The sequence below is a fragment of the Primulina tabacum genome, chromosome 13 (assembly GCF_025594145.1).
Source record: "Primulina tabacum isolate GXHZ01 chromosome 13, ASM2559414v2, whole genome shotgun sequence".
NCBI lineage: Eukaryota > Viridiplantae > Streptophyta > Magnoliopsida > Lamiales > Gesneriaceae > Primulina > Primulina tabacum.
The window spans coordinates 35,837,142-35,853,471 of record NC_134562.1 but is presented as its reverse complement, the minus strand read 5'-3'; the positions used below and the strand labels follow the sequence as shown (position 1 = coordinate 35,853,471).

General features: G+C 34.2%; 2 protein-coding genes across 3 annotated transcripts; one reads left to right on the top strand and one right to left on the bottom strand.

The window, feature by feature from the left end:
• The first annotated feature begins 6,313 nt into the window (after positions 1-6,313).
• LOC142522147 (putative receptor-like protein kinase At2g42960) lies at positions 6,314-10,253 on the top strand. 2 transcript variants are annotated; one of them, XM_075625300.1, is made up of 9 exons: positions 6,314-6,455; positions 6,798-6,894; positions 7,480-8,180; positions 8,284-8,388; positions 8,537-8,659; positions 8,841-9,011; positions 9,101-9,230; positions 9,371-9,581; positions 9,788-10,253. In XM_075625300.1, exons 3-8 carry the CDS (start codon positions 7,528-7,530, stop codon positions 9,578-9,580), a joined length of 1,392 nt encoding a protein of 463 aa, XP_075481415.1. In that variant the 5' UTR covers positions 6,314-6,455; positions 6,798-6,894; positions 7,480-7,527; the 3' UTR covers position 9,581; positions 9,788-10,253. The 2 variants fall into 2 exon arrangements, with proteins under 2 accessions (XP_075481415.1, XP_075481413.1); XM_075625298.1 differs by having other exon boundaries at positions 7,452-8,180; positions 9,371-9,565; positions 9,773-10,253.
• Positions 10,254-13,974: 3,721 nt separating this feature from the next.
• On the bottom strand, positions 13,975-16,002 carry LOC142522148 (uncharacterized). The gene is made up of 4 exons (XM_075625301.1): positions 15,708-16,002; positions 15,179-15,322; positions 14,845-15,050; positions 13,975-14,243 (listed from the first exon to the last, which is right to left on the bottom strand). The coding sequence occupies exons 1-4, from the start codon at positions 15,992-15,994 to the stop codon at positions 14,083-14,085; spliced, it is 798 nt and encodes a 265-aa protein (XP_075481416.1). The 5' UTR covers positions 15,995-16,002; the 3' UTR covers positions 13,975-14,082.
• Between the last annotated feature and the right edge of the window lie 328 nt (positions 16,003-16,330).

Sequence of the window (16,330 nt, the reverse complement as noted above, 5' to 3'; positions counted from 1 at the left end):
TTAAAAATTAAATTTTAACTTATAATAAAAAAATTAACGAGATATGGGACAGAAAATTTTAAAACATAAAATCGAAATATCATTTGATTTGAAAATTGGAAAAGAGATTATAAATTAAAATTAAAATAGAAGTAATAATTAGTTTTAAATTCTGTTTTGTGTATATTTTTTTAACATTTGAAAATATTTAAAAATTCAATTATATTCTTTTGAGTAATTAATGTTATAAATAATTTATTTTAGGAATCGAAGTACTAACGAATTTACTAAAATAAAATCAATCACAGGATATAATTGTCATTATTTGGTATTAAATTTAAAGATAAAAACTTGTGTAAGACGGTCTCACGGGACGTATTTTGTGAGACGTATATCTTATTTGGGTCATCCATGAAAAAATATTGATTTTTTATGCTAAGAGTATTATTTTTTATTGTGAATATCGGTAGGATTGACCCGTCTCACAGAGAAAGATTCGCGAAACCGTCTCACAAGAGACCTACTCTAAATTAAAATTGAGTATTTGACAAAATGTGAAGTGTAAGGAATACTTTTCTATTTATAATAACTGATTTTAAAAAAGATCTGACATCTATACGATGAAAAAATTCGTTCTGACTTGCAAACGAGAAACGAAAGTATATTCTCCTGAAATATTTTTGTGAGACCAGAAATAAGACCAAGATCTCCTGATTTTAACTAAAACATGCACGAAATGCTATTAAATAAAATTGTTCAAAACCTTTTAGGAAAATTATTCAAAACCTAACACATGGTGTTTGGGAGTAAAACAACGAGTAAAGACAATTTATCAAATTCCGGTTAGTGTCAGGCAGAATGTATTGTCTATTCATCTGGGAATGTAATTGCTATTCTTAATTGGGTTATGGAAAATATATTATAAAAATTGGATTATATTCAACTTCCACTGAAAATTAGAGTATCTCGTTAAAAAAGTTGAGCAAACTCTACTATTTGATATGTGATGTGTATATTTCGATAGCGTGCAAATCGCTCTAGTAACGTAAACAATGTTGGACAAGTATTGTGCGACAAATTCGTTTCGAAAAAATGTTAGTAGTGAGAACTGAACTCGCGATTATTGATCAAACATTCACATACTCTATCAATTTGAACACTCCCTAAAAGACAACATTGATCCATATTTTATTATTATAGGATTTTTTGCACCAAACTCCCATGTGAAATATCAATAAATGCACATTTCTCTCATGTGAAAATTGAATAGATATTCTATATCTTAACATTTTATAAAAGTTGCACGAACACCCTCTGCACCATCTGAAATCTAAGTCTCTTGATTATATATCATATAAGAATGATGCAAAACTTTAAGAAATAACACATAATTTTCTACCAATCGTATTTCAAGCTTAATAAACTTGTTCGAACGTTATCTATACTAACCGGAAGTTGCAAGATCGAGCTGGATGACACAAATACAGCAATCGACGGCGTCTGATTAGTATAAATAATGTTCGAACTAATCTAGTCATCCTAAAACATGACTTGTAACTAATCATATAAATGACTGTTCGTCCGTGAGTATATATATATCTTTTGTTTTGCAATACGTGTTGCTAATTAGATTCAATGTACGCACGTATATGCTCCTCGAAAAATGAGGTAGATCAATAAATACAAATACGTACACCGCCAACAATTTTTGAATTATTATTTTTTTAATATACGGAACAGTGCTGCAACAAATTATAAATTAAAAACCAGCAGGCATTGAGTGATAATGGACTGTGTTACTGGAATAATTATGGATGGATCATCCAAGAAATTATTATTTAATTCACGGAATATTTTTTATTTTTAATAAAAAAATATCGGATCAGTGTTCATTCCAACTCAATTATGTGAACTTCTTCTTTAAAAAGGTGTAATAGATTAATTTTAATCAAATAAATTAAAATTATATTTTAAAAGCAAAGTTATCATATGTAGGTATGATTGATATCCCCCTACGTACGAGTCACGTGTAATGGTATTCATTCGTTCACTTTAACGTGTGTTGATTTAATGTATGAACTGCTGGTCTTCTTTACGAATGGGAAAAAGGCTAATAAGTAGGCTTAGTTGGAAAATCTTGTTTAAAGCTATTATATACTACTACTTAAATTATTTAATAGCAGTAACTATATATATATATATATATATACACACACACACTATGCGATGTAAAAAAAATATGATGTGTTACTAGAAATTTGTGACGTGACGATGACATATTCAATATCACGTCAATATTTTAATAAAGATGAATAAAATAAAGAATTTATATATTAGCAAAGTCTAAATAGATAGATAACACAACACCATTATGATGAAGTGTAATGTGGTTTGCATCCACTGTAGTCAAATGTTCAATTAATTTTACAAGATGATTCTGATCCAATCCCCATGAAAATACACTTGTTTAGTAGGGTGGACATTCAGGTTTTGAGTACTCGATCTGCTCCCCTTGAATCGGGTAATTTTCAAAACTGAACTGGAACCTAACTAATTAAAAGCGAATATAGCTTGAAAGTAGGGTGGACATTCAATGTTTGAGTGCCCGGTCCGATCTCGTTGGATTGGGTGTTTTTCAAAACTGAACTGAAACCCGACTAATTAAAATCGAATCAACATCAGGTAGCATTTTACTATTTGAAAATCCCGATCGGCTACTCGATTTAGGTTTAAAGAAAGGTGGCAAAAATTTGTGTGAGACGGTCTCACGAGTCGTACTTTGTGAGACATATTTCTTATTTGGGTCATATATGAAAAAATGTTACTTTTCATGCTAAGATTATTATTTTTTATTGTGAATATCGGTAGAATTAATTTGTCTCAGATAAAGATCCGTGAGACTGTTACTCAAAAAAGTTTCGCTACTCGTATCCTTTATTCACAAATAATATGCATCTCCTCCAAAAATCAGACTTTAATCCCACCAAATTTCTGTCAAATCTGAGCGAAATTCTTCCATGGAATAAGATACTTCGAACCCATCTTCCAAAAATCCCGGAAACTCGTCTTCGGGAAGGGGGTTCGGCTCCTTGGCTTCTGTTTCTGCAGATGTCCCGGCCAAGAAGAAGCAGCAGCTGAAGGGAAAAAGAGACATTATTCTCCGAGATCCGGTGGAAAAACCGAGCTTTGCATCGCCACAGAAAGCGAGTAAAAGCTGAATGATATCGTTTTTTTACTTGCTTGGTTGGGCATGGGCTTGTAGAAGGAATTCACACAAACAATATGATTCAGAAGTAGAGCGTCATGTTCTTTTAATCGCAATTTGAAAGATAAACCAACAAATTTGTAATGCACATACACAATATATACATACACACACAAACCAGAAATCCCGTCCATCTGTTGCCTCATATTCGAGCTAAATGGTTCTGTTGTGGTGGTGACTCGTGAGTGAAGCCAATCGAGTACCCGCCTAATCGTGTAGCCTAGAAAATCGGGTCAGGTCGGGTATGAAAAAAATGCTACCGCACAAAATCCAGTATCCGATCCAAACTATTCGAAACATGAAAAAATCCGACGGGTGCCCACCCCTAGACTTGAAAGTTATCGCACCATTTCAAAAATTAACGTAAAAGATCCAATATGCATGGTTACCTTGAAAGTTGTAGCACCAGTTCAATATTTAATGTGAATTATCGAAATTTGCATAAAAAAAGTGGAAAATGTATTCATTTTGCTTGCTTTTTCTCTCTTCCCAAATAAATAAACATCGTCGCCTTGTTTTTATTCGCTCTCAATTTATCATACAATATGTACGACTCGAATTGTCGATTCCCATTGTCTGGGTACGCAGGTTGCATACTTTAGACTATTTTTTTGGTAATGGGTAAAGACAATAATTTCAGGTAAATCATTGAGAGGTGCAAAAAAATTAAACAACACTTCTTTTTACTCGTCAAGGGACAACAATTTCTTGACCAATTATGCAACTTTTTATTTTATTTTTTTAAAAGTGAAACGTGTAATAATTGGATGATCTTTTCTTTAATCTTTTGACCCCATTAGTTTATTATTTAATTTACTTTTATTTGATAGTTGTCATGTGAAACGATTTTACGAAATTAAAAAAAATATTTTTGATATATAAAATAATAAATTTCACGAATAATGTCATGTGAAGTCATTTGTCTTACTGAGATTTGAATGTTAACGTTATTTCCCTTTTAAAATCTTGTTATAATTTACCTGGTTTAGGAAATGGCCCCTTTAAATTAAATTTTTATTATAGAATACACGATAAATTTAAAAATTGTTCCAAAAAAAAATTAAAAACACAAAAAAACTTATTTCTTTAATACAATATATACACATTTAATGCCAACTACTTTCAAACGCTACATGTTTAGTCAAATAAAAAGTCTTCTTTCTCGACTTAAAGCAAACACTATCCAAGATTTTCAACAGATATTTTCATAAAACTCGACAGGCCATGCCCTACGGGAAGTTTAGATGATATTTTAACATCATATTATATACACGAATTAAAATAGTAATCGTTTTGATGTATACAAAATTAATCACAAACTTCACAAAAATAATCTTATATTCGAAAGTTCATATCGACTATCCACTAATGGGATAAATATTTGTGCTTCGTCGTCGTCATATTAGAAAGTTAATGACTTTAGAATTTTAGCTAAAATGTACATTGTACTAATTTTCGCAGCAAAATAACTCGTTTGATTTTTTTTTTTTTGACTTGACAACCCCATATGGAACACTTTGATATGTAATGGAAAAAGGGATGTCAAGTCTATTGACAATGTGATTTAAAAACTTGTGTGATACGGTCTTACGGATCGTATTTTGTGAGACGGATCTCTTATTTGAGTTTTCCATGAAAAATTATTATTTTTTATGCTAAGAGTATTTCTTTTATTGTGAATATCGATAGGATTGACTCGTCTCACATATAAAGATTCGTGAGACCGTCTCACAAGAGACCTATTCCCTAAATTAATGGGAAATAATCAATATATATACGCCACTATTTTGATTGGGTATACAAAATCTCGTTTTCCCATTTTTTTTAACCTTTCCCACTCCTTTAAATTTTTTAAAATATTTTGATAATAAATATTTATCAATTGTTTTTAAAAACATCACCAATACATAAAATAATAATGATAATGATTGTCCTGATAATTGTCATAGTCATAATTATAATCAGAAATATTAATAAGCAATAAACTAAAAAAACATTGAAAATAACAATAATAATGATAAAACTTAATATCAGTACCATTAATTATAAATTAACAAATTAGTTTATAACAACAATAATAACAATAGCAATAATGACAATTACGATAAAATAGTGATGACATTATCATATAATAATAATAATAAAAAACTTATTGAATGACTGACTATTTTTATTCTAAAAAAATTAATTGAAATGTAATTTTAATGTTATAAATAATTACATTCCATTAAATTTTTTCCTACTACCAATAATAGGAATGATGTACATTTACATTTTACAATTCCGTTTTGATTCTTATTAATTTAATGTCAAATTTGATTATGTTTTTTTATATGATGTGAAATCCAACTACAACGGTTACCTCTTGAGTAAACCTCGAACTAATATATTATCACATATATCATGCTTGTGAGATAAACTACAATGAACAAGCCACGTGTGAAAATTACCCACCCAAAATGGTGTTGATAGCTTTAACTGAATCTCGATAATTGGTCAAACGTTTATTATGATTATGCATTTTTTTTAGAGTAGGTTTCTTGTGAGACGGGTCAACCCTACCGATATTCACAATAAAAAATAATATTCTTAGCATAAAAAGTAATACTTTTTCATGGACGACCCAAATAAGAGATCCGTCTCACAAATACGACTCGTGAGATCGTCTCACACAAGTTTTTGTCTTTTTTTTATTACGCTACACAATTTATTTTGTTACAACTTAATCAACTATTCAACATTAACGCTAATGTAACCATAAGTTTATCTCTTTAATAGAGTTTATTGGAAATTTTTAAATCTCAGATACATTGACAAATAATCACTCTTAATTGTACGTTACAAATATAATATATTTTTGAAAAACAATGCAGTCTGCAGTCATATGGAGAGGAGGACAAGTTAGTATATTTGCGTTTCCCTCCTTCCCAGTAAAGTTGACTGTTCAAATTCTCTGTCCTTTTAATTTAGTTGAGTTTCACATCACTTTCTTTCTTGTGTAATTACTTTCACTTTTTTACTATATCTGTAAATTTTTCGTTTTTTATCACTCAACTCCTATAAAATCAGTATACAGTTCCTCATTTGCTTTCCCTTTACTATTTACTCTGCCTTTCTCTCTCTCTCACCGGTTTCCTCCATTGTAAACCAAGCTTCCTCCCCAGCTTTTTTGATGCACCTCTTCCCCCACATTCACACAATCCCAACTAAGGTTTCACCTAACTCTTGCTTTTATTAGCCAATTCTGAAGTGAACTCTGTAATTCCACCATTGAAGTTAATTGAGATATCTCCGCTTATAAAGATTGGTTTTTTTGTCTGCCATTGTTTGAGTTAATTTGGTTCGGTGCTTACATTTTTTATGTATATTTTTTTCTTGAATGCGCTTTGGCCCACTGCCGGTTACACCTTTTGACTTGTAAACTACTCTTTTTTAGCTGAGTTGCTCAACTTTCTTGTGGGGTGCTGCTTGTTCTTTTCTTCTTTTTTTTTTTTGGTTTTTCGGTTGGGTTTTTGGTAGGTTTTTTGTATTTCATCTACACATTTTTGTATAGGTTCATCGACCCCTGTCGGCAAAAGCAAGGGCCTTTTAACTGGGTTGTTTCTCAAAGTAGAAGATCAAGGGGTGTTAAGTTCAGATCACTTGCGAAGGTGAGCTTTTCTCGTCTTGGATTTTGAATTTATACTGCTTTATGTATAGCTTACTTACACTCCGCCTGTATCACGAGTCACACTTTGTCGATACTTTCTTTATTTTGCTATCTTCACCCCTCTTAAGATTTTGATCTGGGATGTGATGTATTCATTGAATGCCGCTGATTAAAGGGCTGAAAATGTTTTCCCTTTTATCTGCCTTCTAAAATTCTCTGAGAAGCGGACATGCAATTCAGACATAAATGAATTAAATTTAACATTTGAGATTTTTTCTTATCAGCGGACCACCTCCTTTCTGCACCCAGAAGGCTCGGCCCTGGTTATAGATCTTTGTTTTTGTGATAATTTTTGCATTGCTTAGTTTGATCCAAAAATGTCTTCTATTGATTGATTTAACGATGGATGAATAGGTCTTATTGGTTCATGATGCTGTTTTGTTCATGCTATTTTGCTTCCTAACTCGTGACTCCTCCGGGATGAGAAAAGCAACGGCTATGATATATCTTTTAATTTTGGATGTTTTCTTTTTGACGTGACACGTTTCTGGGATCCAGGATTGAGTTTGTTATCTTTTTTGTCCAGTACCAAGAGTAAAAGCAAGATTTCTTCATTGCATCTGATTTGAAGAAAATGTCAACCGAAAGTTTAAGCACCGAGTTATCAAAGAAATACGGGGATCTGAAACTATGGGTTTTGATTTGTGTGTGTATTAGTGCCTTTATAGTATTAATTATTGGAATATTATCTATATGGGTCATGTTTACCAAAAAATCTCGAAAGACCTCAGACAAATATTCACTCTCTCAAATCCCTAATGTCTCAAAAGAAATCAAAGTTGACAAAGTTGGGAATCAATATATGAACGATCACACCGAGAGTCTATTCTTGACCATTGATGACAAAGCAAATGATAAGAAATCGGAGAAGATGTTAGTTCATTTAAGTAGGAGTAAATCAAGTGAGGGTGATAATATCAGCCAATGCAGTTCAATATATCATCATGAAAGGGCCTTTAGTTCTCAGTCAGGAGAGGAAGGAAGTTCAGGGAATGCCTGCAAACAATCTTCTTTTTCTTACGGGCTTGTTATGGCATCTCCTTTAGTTGGCTTGCCCGAAACGTCTCATCTTGGATGGGGACACTGGTTCACTCTTAGGGACCTCGAAATTGCAACAAGTCGCTTCTCAGCTGATTATATTATTGGAGAAGGTGGATATGGGATCGTTTATCGAGGAAAATTGGTGAATGGGAGTGAGGTTGCGGTCAAGAGACTTCTTAACAATCTGTAAGTATCCATTTTCTGTTTCCAACATTTCTAAAACTTGTCCCATTTTGTCAGCAAGGCTTGTATACTTACTTTTTATAATTGAAAGCGAATTATATTCCAGTGGTCAAGCGGAGAAAGAATTTAGGGTCGAAGTAGAGGCTATTGGCCATGTTCGACACAAGAATCTTGTGCGTCTTCTTGGCTATTGCATAGAAGGAGTTCACAGGTAAGCTTATTTGCTAGTGTAAATCTGAAACCAAATTTTAAGTACTTTATGTTTGATATTTACGTTGCAATCAAATGCAATTGTTATTTTCTTTTCTTTATTCTACTTTCATTTTAATTGCCCAAGTTTAAATTTTCCTTCCACGCAGAATGTTGGTGTATGAGTATGTCAACAAAGGCAACTTGGAACAGTGGCTTCACGGATCTATGAAACAACTTGGTACTTTTACATGGGAAGCCCGCATGAAAGTTCTTATTGGCACAGCAAAAGCGTAAGTAGATTTAGATTTTAACTCTAAACTACTCGTTTATGTGATTTTGTTTGCTGATGTACAGAGATTTAGATTTATTTCTCGTGTTACATGCTGATGTACTCTAGACCACAGTATTTATTTCTCGTGTTACATGCATTTTCATCTTCAGTGGTCTCTATTTCTCTTTTGGTTTTTGCAGGCTGGCTTATTTGCATGAAGCTATTGAACCGAAAGTTGTTCATCGTGACATAAAATCTAGTAACATCTTGATTGATGATGAGTTCAACGCAAAGGTTTCTGATTTTGGATTGGCTAAGCTGTTGGGATCTGGAGAAAGCCATATAACAACAAGAGTTATGGGGACGTTTGGGTATTCACTTGTGCACCCTCACTTGAATATATCCCAATTATATTTGTTGTAAATTGTGAAAGTAACACCAACCCGCATCTGAATTTTAGTTATGTCGCTCCCGAATATGCAAATACTGGCTTGTTGAATGAAAAGAGTGATGTTTATAGTTTTGGTGTTCTGCTACTAGAAGCTGTCACAGGAAGAGACCCGGTGGATTATGGGCGTCCAGCGAATGAGGTACTTTATTTATTTTCTTTCTGGCAATCCAGTTACTTAATATTCCTTGGTGGGAAGAAGAAAACACAGATGGATATATGAACCGTGACTGAGAAATCGAGCATGTTCCTGTTAGCCCACCAAGATTGTGCATTTGGCAGGTTAATCTTGTTGAGTGGCTCAAAATGATGGTTGGGAACCGGAGAGCTGAGGAAGTCGTGGATCCTGATCTTGAAGTCAGGCCCACAACCCGTTCCTTGAAACGTGCCCTTTTGGTTGCTCTTAGGTGTGTTGACCCTGATTCAGAGAAACGCCCCAAAATGAGTCAGGTGGTTCAAATGCTTGAAACTGAGGAAGTTCCCTTATCGTGAGGTGAGATTTAATCCTTTTTTCACACATACTATGCTAGGAGAATTTCTCTTTTTAGTTGTTCAAGCTGTATCTCTTTTAGCTCTGTTAGCGCGTAAAAGATTTGATTGATATTTATGAGTCTGGGTGTGCTAAACAACTAGTAAGATTCTCGCAAACCGAAAGTCAATAAATGGATGAATAAACAACTAAAGTTTCCTTCCTTGCAGGATCGAAGGAATAGGAAAACCAGAACAACAAGCATGGAAATCGAATCCATGAAGGAAAGTTCCGATTCTGTTGAGATGGAAGGCAAGGTTTGTCCATCACAGAGCCATTCGTCCGAGACAAACAATTGATATACTCTGCCCGACAGCTAGTTTGTGGGTTAAAAAAATTGATTTTTATCCCTTGGATATGTAGATACTTTAGTGACCATCCCGTCCCTATACTAAAAACCTTGTTGCATCTCAGAGAGCCATGAAGCGAGAAAAAGACTGCCGGGTAAAAAATTTCATGACTAACGTAGCAATCATCATTTTTGTTAATCTCATGTACTCTACTCGATCTTCCACAGGTAAGTTAGTAGACTTCCCATCGATATTTATTACCACTGGACGTTTTCTAGGCAATGCTGTAACTATGCGGGACCTTTTGTGTAATTTAACAAAGCAGCAGTAGCACTCTGTATCTGTGTGATATATCATTCATTAATGGCGATTTAATATATTAACGTTATATAATCATCATTCTTAATACTATGTTGTGGTGGTGTGTAATGTTAAATCAACATTTTCAATGAAAATGATTAAAATTATAAAAAAATAGAATATTCAGGATTAAGGGTGAAGATTAAATTCGATAAGATAAAAGATGATATCATGATTTAGCTGTTTTGATTTTGAAAGCTTATTAAATGTTTTTATAATATACGTCATCTTTAGACTTTTTATTTTTACGACTGATGATTAATTATTATGAAAAAATCAACAAAATAAAATCTGGTAGTGGAAAAAATTTCCTAATATGTTAAAAATTTATATGTAAACCATTGAATATATTTTATGTACATTGTTTAATACACCCACATGCATTATTCTTACAGAACTGACATAAAATCCCACTATTGATGTGGAAATGGAAGTTTAAGGAGAGGAAAATCGAATGGTTGGTTGTGTAAGAAATGATATTGTATTGTGCCGGCGCGTTTGCTCTTCTTCGCGCGTTGGGACTGTGTGCGAACAGCTTCGGCAACAACCTGATAAACTTCACATGGAGGGAGGCTGACGCTACAAGAACATAGTGTCTTTTATCTTTCCTGATCATTTCAACCATTTGTCGTCTTCTTTCTTTGGTGGATTGTTTTTAAGAATTTGGTACTTTGGGTTTTACTTGATTGAATTAGGAATTGTTGTTTCGGCATTTGTTTTTTTTCATAGTACTCGAATGTGCTTTATTCACGAAATGCTTGTAAGATATCCTTAGATCACCCCTTGAAAGAAAAGAGTGTGTTTGTCATCCATTTTAATTTCTTTTTAAATATTCACTTTAAAAGGATAATAATAATTCTACAATTAGTAGCCATGACTTCAATTCAAAGCAAGCCCGTGATTATGTTTTTAATTCATAGAAGCAAACTCTGAAGTGTGCTGAAGTGGTGGGAAGATAGTCGTGAAAGTTCGGTTTTCTTGACTTTTGTTCAACAAGAAATATGCAGTGTGGTTTCTTGAATTTTGCTTCCATTTCAGGTCCAATTGCCGAAGCAACAACAGAGAGAGTAGCACACAGAAAATTTTTCTGATGTTGGAGATGAAAGAATTCAAGATTCTGCATGTCAAAATTTCGACCAAACAGATGGGTATCACAACCCCAATAACGACAGTTCCAACCACTAAATCCATTGAATCCCACGACAACGGAACCTAGATTCATTCCAACCAACTCAAATCCTGATTCCTGATTCACCTAGTATATTTACAAATCCTGCCAGTCCAGTTATAGCTCCAATGACAACGAACTTTCTAGGGTCGTCGTCCTGGAGCTGGTGTGCATAAAAGAGTGTGTCAAAAACTGACTTGCAAGTGGCATTGGACTATGCCTGTGGCAATGGTGGTTCTGATTGCTCGGGTATTCAGCCGAGTGGGAACTGTTTCATCCCGGATAATCTTCATGGACATGGGTCGTATGCTTTCAATAGTTATTATCAAAAGAACCCAATCCCTACTAGCTGCAATTTCGGTGGCACTGCAGTTACTATCCGCACTGATTCAAGTAAGATGAATGCTTTAACGTTGGAGTGGAATTCAAGAAAATAGGACCTCTACACAAGATTGATCTTGTGACCATATATTCAAATTATAAATAGAATTTGATTTTTTTTTTAATTTGATAAGTCATATGTTGTTGCATTTATGCAGGTTATGGTACATGTCAATATACATCAACGAGGTGAATTTATTTCTACCACAGTGATCTCTTAGCATTATCAAATAGAGGAAAATTTCTGACCGTTGGCTAAATTTGCAGCACGAGTTTGCAGATTCCGAGTTTTTGGAGCAAGACCAATCACCCCTACAACTTCACCAGCTGCCATACCAAGTACAATATCTTGTTTTCAACATATGATCTTGGTCATTCACATAGTTATATTAGCTCATCCAATGATATAGCTAGCCAACGAATTATCTAAGGATTTGATTCAGCGCATGGCTCTGTCTGCAAATGCAAAGAATTAAGATCACTTGATAAAAGTGCGTGTGGAAATCAAAGCTTTTTACTCACAAGATTTAGGAACATGCAACAGCCATGCATATTACAAATGTCTTGGCATCGATGCTCGTTTTTGAATTGCTTGCGCGGTAATTGACATTTGTCTTGATCGAAGTAATGTATAGATGAAGAAGAAATGATCAGTTTGCTGGATTTTTTTAGTGATTCAGCTAGCCATAAATTTATACTAAGAAGTACTTGTATTATTTTTCCCTTGTAGTATTATTTTCTTTCTCTGGTGTTTTGAGAGAATTGTGAAGGGTAAATTTCACATGGCCCATTTTTTTATAAGGGGTTTTGTAATATATATATATACACACACACAATTTTCAAGTAGGCGATAAATACAATTTTCCCAAAATTTATTCGTAGCTCGGCTATTTTTCATACTAATCACAGTAGTGAAGTATTGCAAGAAAAATTTCCTGGAAGTTACATTTTCATTTGAGATAAATCTGGTCAGCGCATATGATATACAGTTTATCCATCTTGAATGGGAAGATATTTGTTACCCTTAAAATCGTCACATCTGAACGGATCCAAGTTGGCAGAAAAAAATTTCTCCTGCAACAAAATAACACCAAAGTGTATCAATTAAGCACGTCGGAAGTGACAACGATGAGAAATATGATGACAAAAATACAAAGGTTCTTGGAGCACTGTGAGCGCCGCCGGAAATTTTTCGCACGGTTGAATTGAAGCATCAAATATGGTTGGCATGATGTCATGTTTGTGTTGCCTTAGGAATGCCGGTTCATGATCTGTGTGTGTACAAGCTTCGAGTCGTCAAGGCACAACTTCTCCAGCTTCTAATACAAGATCCTCAGCGCGGAAATTATTTCGCGAACATGTTACGTAATTGGTACAATGACATAAAACATATTTTCTCGTTAGTTCGATTCCAATCTAAAACAAAAACCCCATCCCATTGGAAAAAAGCAACCTCTTGGCCAGTTACGAAAAATCAAACAATTATTGGACAGAACATGTAACAGCGGCTTCACCACATCAAATCAAATGGTAGAGATTGAAGCTATATAAGATGCAAGGCCCCGTGTTGCCATTCAAAAAAAAAAAATTCAATTATGACATGTGACTATCGTATAACCCCACTTTCAAAAACAGTGGCGTGGAATCTACAAGCTATGAATCATATTTTATACACACCTGCATATTGATTTTATTAATACAACGTAAGTCACCATCATACATATGAAACAAAATAACACCACTAAATTATATTATTTTTTTTAGACAATTTTGTACAATATGATTTTCGTCTGCACAAAAATTGGATTTTCAAATTTCATTTTGGTATAACTAAAAAATCCAAACCTTTTTCAACTGAAATTTGGGGGGCTTTGTCGAATTTAAAACAGTTTTTGCTTCATTCTCCGGAGTTACGTTTCTTGCTTTTTGTGTATTTGGTGGCAGTGATACTGTAGTCAGCCTTCTTTGGTTCGGATAAATGGGGCGTCCGTCCCCTCTTGAAGCAAAATACAACAAAATCCTACATTGAATACAAGGACCCAAAAAATATGTAGTGTATGAACCTGACGTTGTAACAAAGTTAGAGACACCAGAAAAAATAAATAGTGATAAAGGGTACATTGAAAACCCCAGGAGACCAGCATTAGTTCCCATGGTCTCACCCTACTTTCTCGTATAGGAATCGAGTTCAGGTCCTCCCACCCAATAGATTAGGATCTCAAAAAAAAAAAAAAAAACAAACTTAATCCCCAGGATACAAGAGGTATCATTCACTTGACGATTCATCATCGTTATCATCTACATGGTCTCTAACAACCCTCTCCACGAGCTTCTTCCGCACTTCATCAAGGACGGCTTCCCTGGATTGCTCACTACCATGCCCGTCATTTAGTACAGGATCCCGCTGACAGAGAACTAAGGCAACACCTACAAGCAGACACATGCATGAAGATTCGATCACCTCCAAAGCAAGTAAAGATCATTATCGACATAATAAAGAGCATGGGGTAAAATAGAATAGGAAGTCCAGGAGTTGAACTTCTGTTCTCGATCTTCAATTAGTTTAAGGTGCGGTGCGCCTTCCTTCCCTTCTGTGTTTCAACTTTTGAGAATCTTAACCTTCAAAAATTAGAATAGCTTATTTTGTAGCAGTTGCTCTAACAATCACAAGGAGTGAAGGACCAAAAAACTTCAAATGGATTGAACTTATTGTCCATTTCTCATTCTTCATGACATCTACCAGAACATGATAGACATCTTCCAAACTCAAAAGACATTTTCCTACTGGGTGGTCTAACTTTCTTCCACGTCCACCCATCACCAAATTTTCCTCAGTCTAGTTTTCATCCTTTTGGCCTCAATTTATTTTGAGTTTAAAGTATAGTATCATACCATAATCATTCATATGCAAGAGATTAAAATTTCCAGATAAAATACATATGCTTGATGTGTAGAAATAGACGTCCCCATTGGGAATAAAAAGGAATTTATGAAGAAGTACAGAAATGGAAAGAGATGCATGACATACTTTCAGGGGTTGATCTTCGACCAAAGCTGCGCACTCCCACATGAGTTGCCTTAACAGCACCAATATTATAGACAAGCAAAGTGGGAAGGTTACAATCTGGATAGTTGGGAATGCACTCTGTAGATATGATTTTGACAAATTTTGTAGCGGGATATCTTGTCGCCAATTGTTCTAAACATTGCAAAAGCAGCCGACATTCTGGATATCTACCAAAGAAATAACAGATGTATTATGAATGAAATATGTTGATGCTAGCAGACCGCAGTAGGCAATTCCTTGGAACACAACCAAGAGCAACAGCACAGAAATTTTGTGGCTAATGAGTTCGATTTACCCATCTTTGAATAGCATCACAACGACCCAAACTTCTGGCGGGGCTTGGGAAACTTCACGAACGAAATCCGATCCAGAGATAGGAATCACAGATCCAAACCTCACAATCTTCGCTGATTTTCTCATCTCAGACAACCTCTTCTTCCTATAACAATCAGACAAGTTTTTATTTTTCAAGCAAAGCAGTATCTCAGTAATGCAGCAACACAGAAGAGGAGTACCAGATTAGATTTTAAAAAAAAGATATTAAGTTCAGAAACAGAAGCCAAACCGGTACACATGAACTAAAACAAAGTATTACGAACAAAACACCATTAACATCCCAATAAAAATCGATTCTTGCAACCAGAAGCTCGAGGAATTAATTAAATTCGGAGATTGAGCACGAGGAAGTCCCAAATCTCCCCAAAATCAATTTCACCAAATTATCAATAGAATAAGAAAAACGGTCCTCAGATAACGATCACAGAAGCGTAAATATTTTAAATTTTCAAATAAACACAACAAGGGAATAGGATTGCGAACAGGACCTATATTCTTGGAGGAAGCGATCGTCATCTAGATCATCTTCGAGGTCTTCAAGCTCATGCTCTGTCTTCTGATCGATCCAGGCCTTGCATTTGGGCTTCAAATCTTCATCCTCAGCTGGTGCAAAAGCCGGTGGCTTGAATGGTGACGGTTTTGGGGGAAGATTTCCCAGTTTTCTTTGAATGTCATCCCACTGTGTCGACGCCCCTTCCACATCTTTGTAAACATGGTGATAATCCGCCATCGATGCGATACTCTCTCGCTTCTTTTTTTTTTTTAAAACTTCCATATATGATAAACCCAAAACTTCATTAAAAAAATGAATTAAAATAATAATAAAGTTTAATTCCTAGGCCCACTGTATAAATATATGTGTATCCATTTTATCAATGTTGGTCACATGATATCAACTACTTCGAAAGTCACCGATTTTTTCTTCTAATTTTTTCCTTGTATGATACTAATATTACATTTTTTTTTATTTTTTTATTTTTTATTTTAATTTCAATACACACTTTTATTTTTATTTTTTTTATTTTAACGATTCAAATATCAATTTAATCATTCCATAAATTGTCAATTACACTTTAGTCCATCAATAATGATTAAAAAAAATTGTACTTAG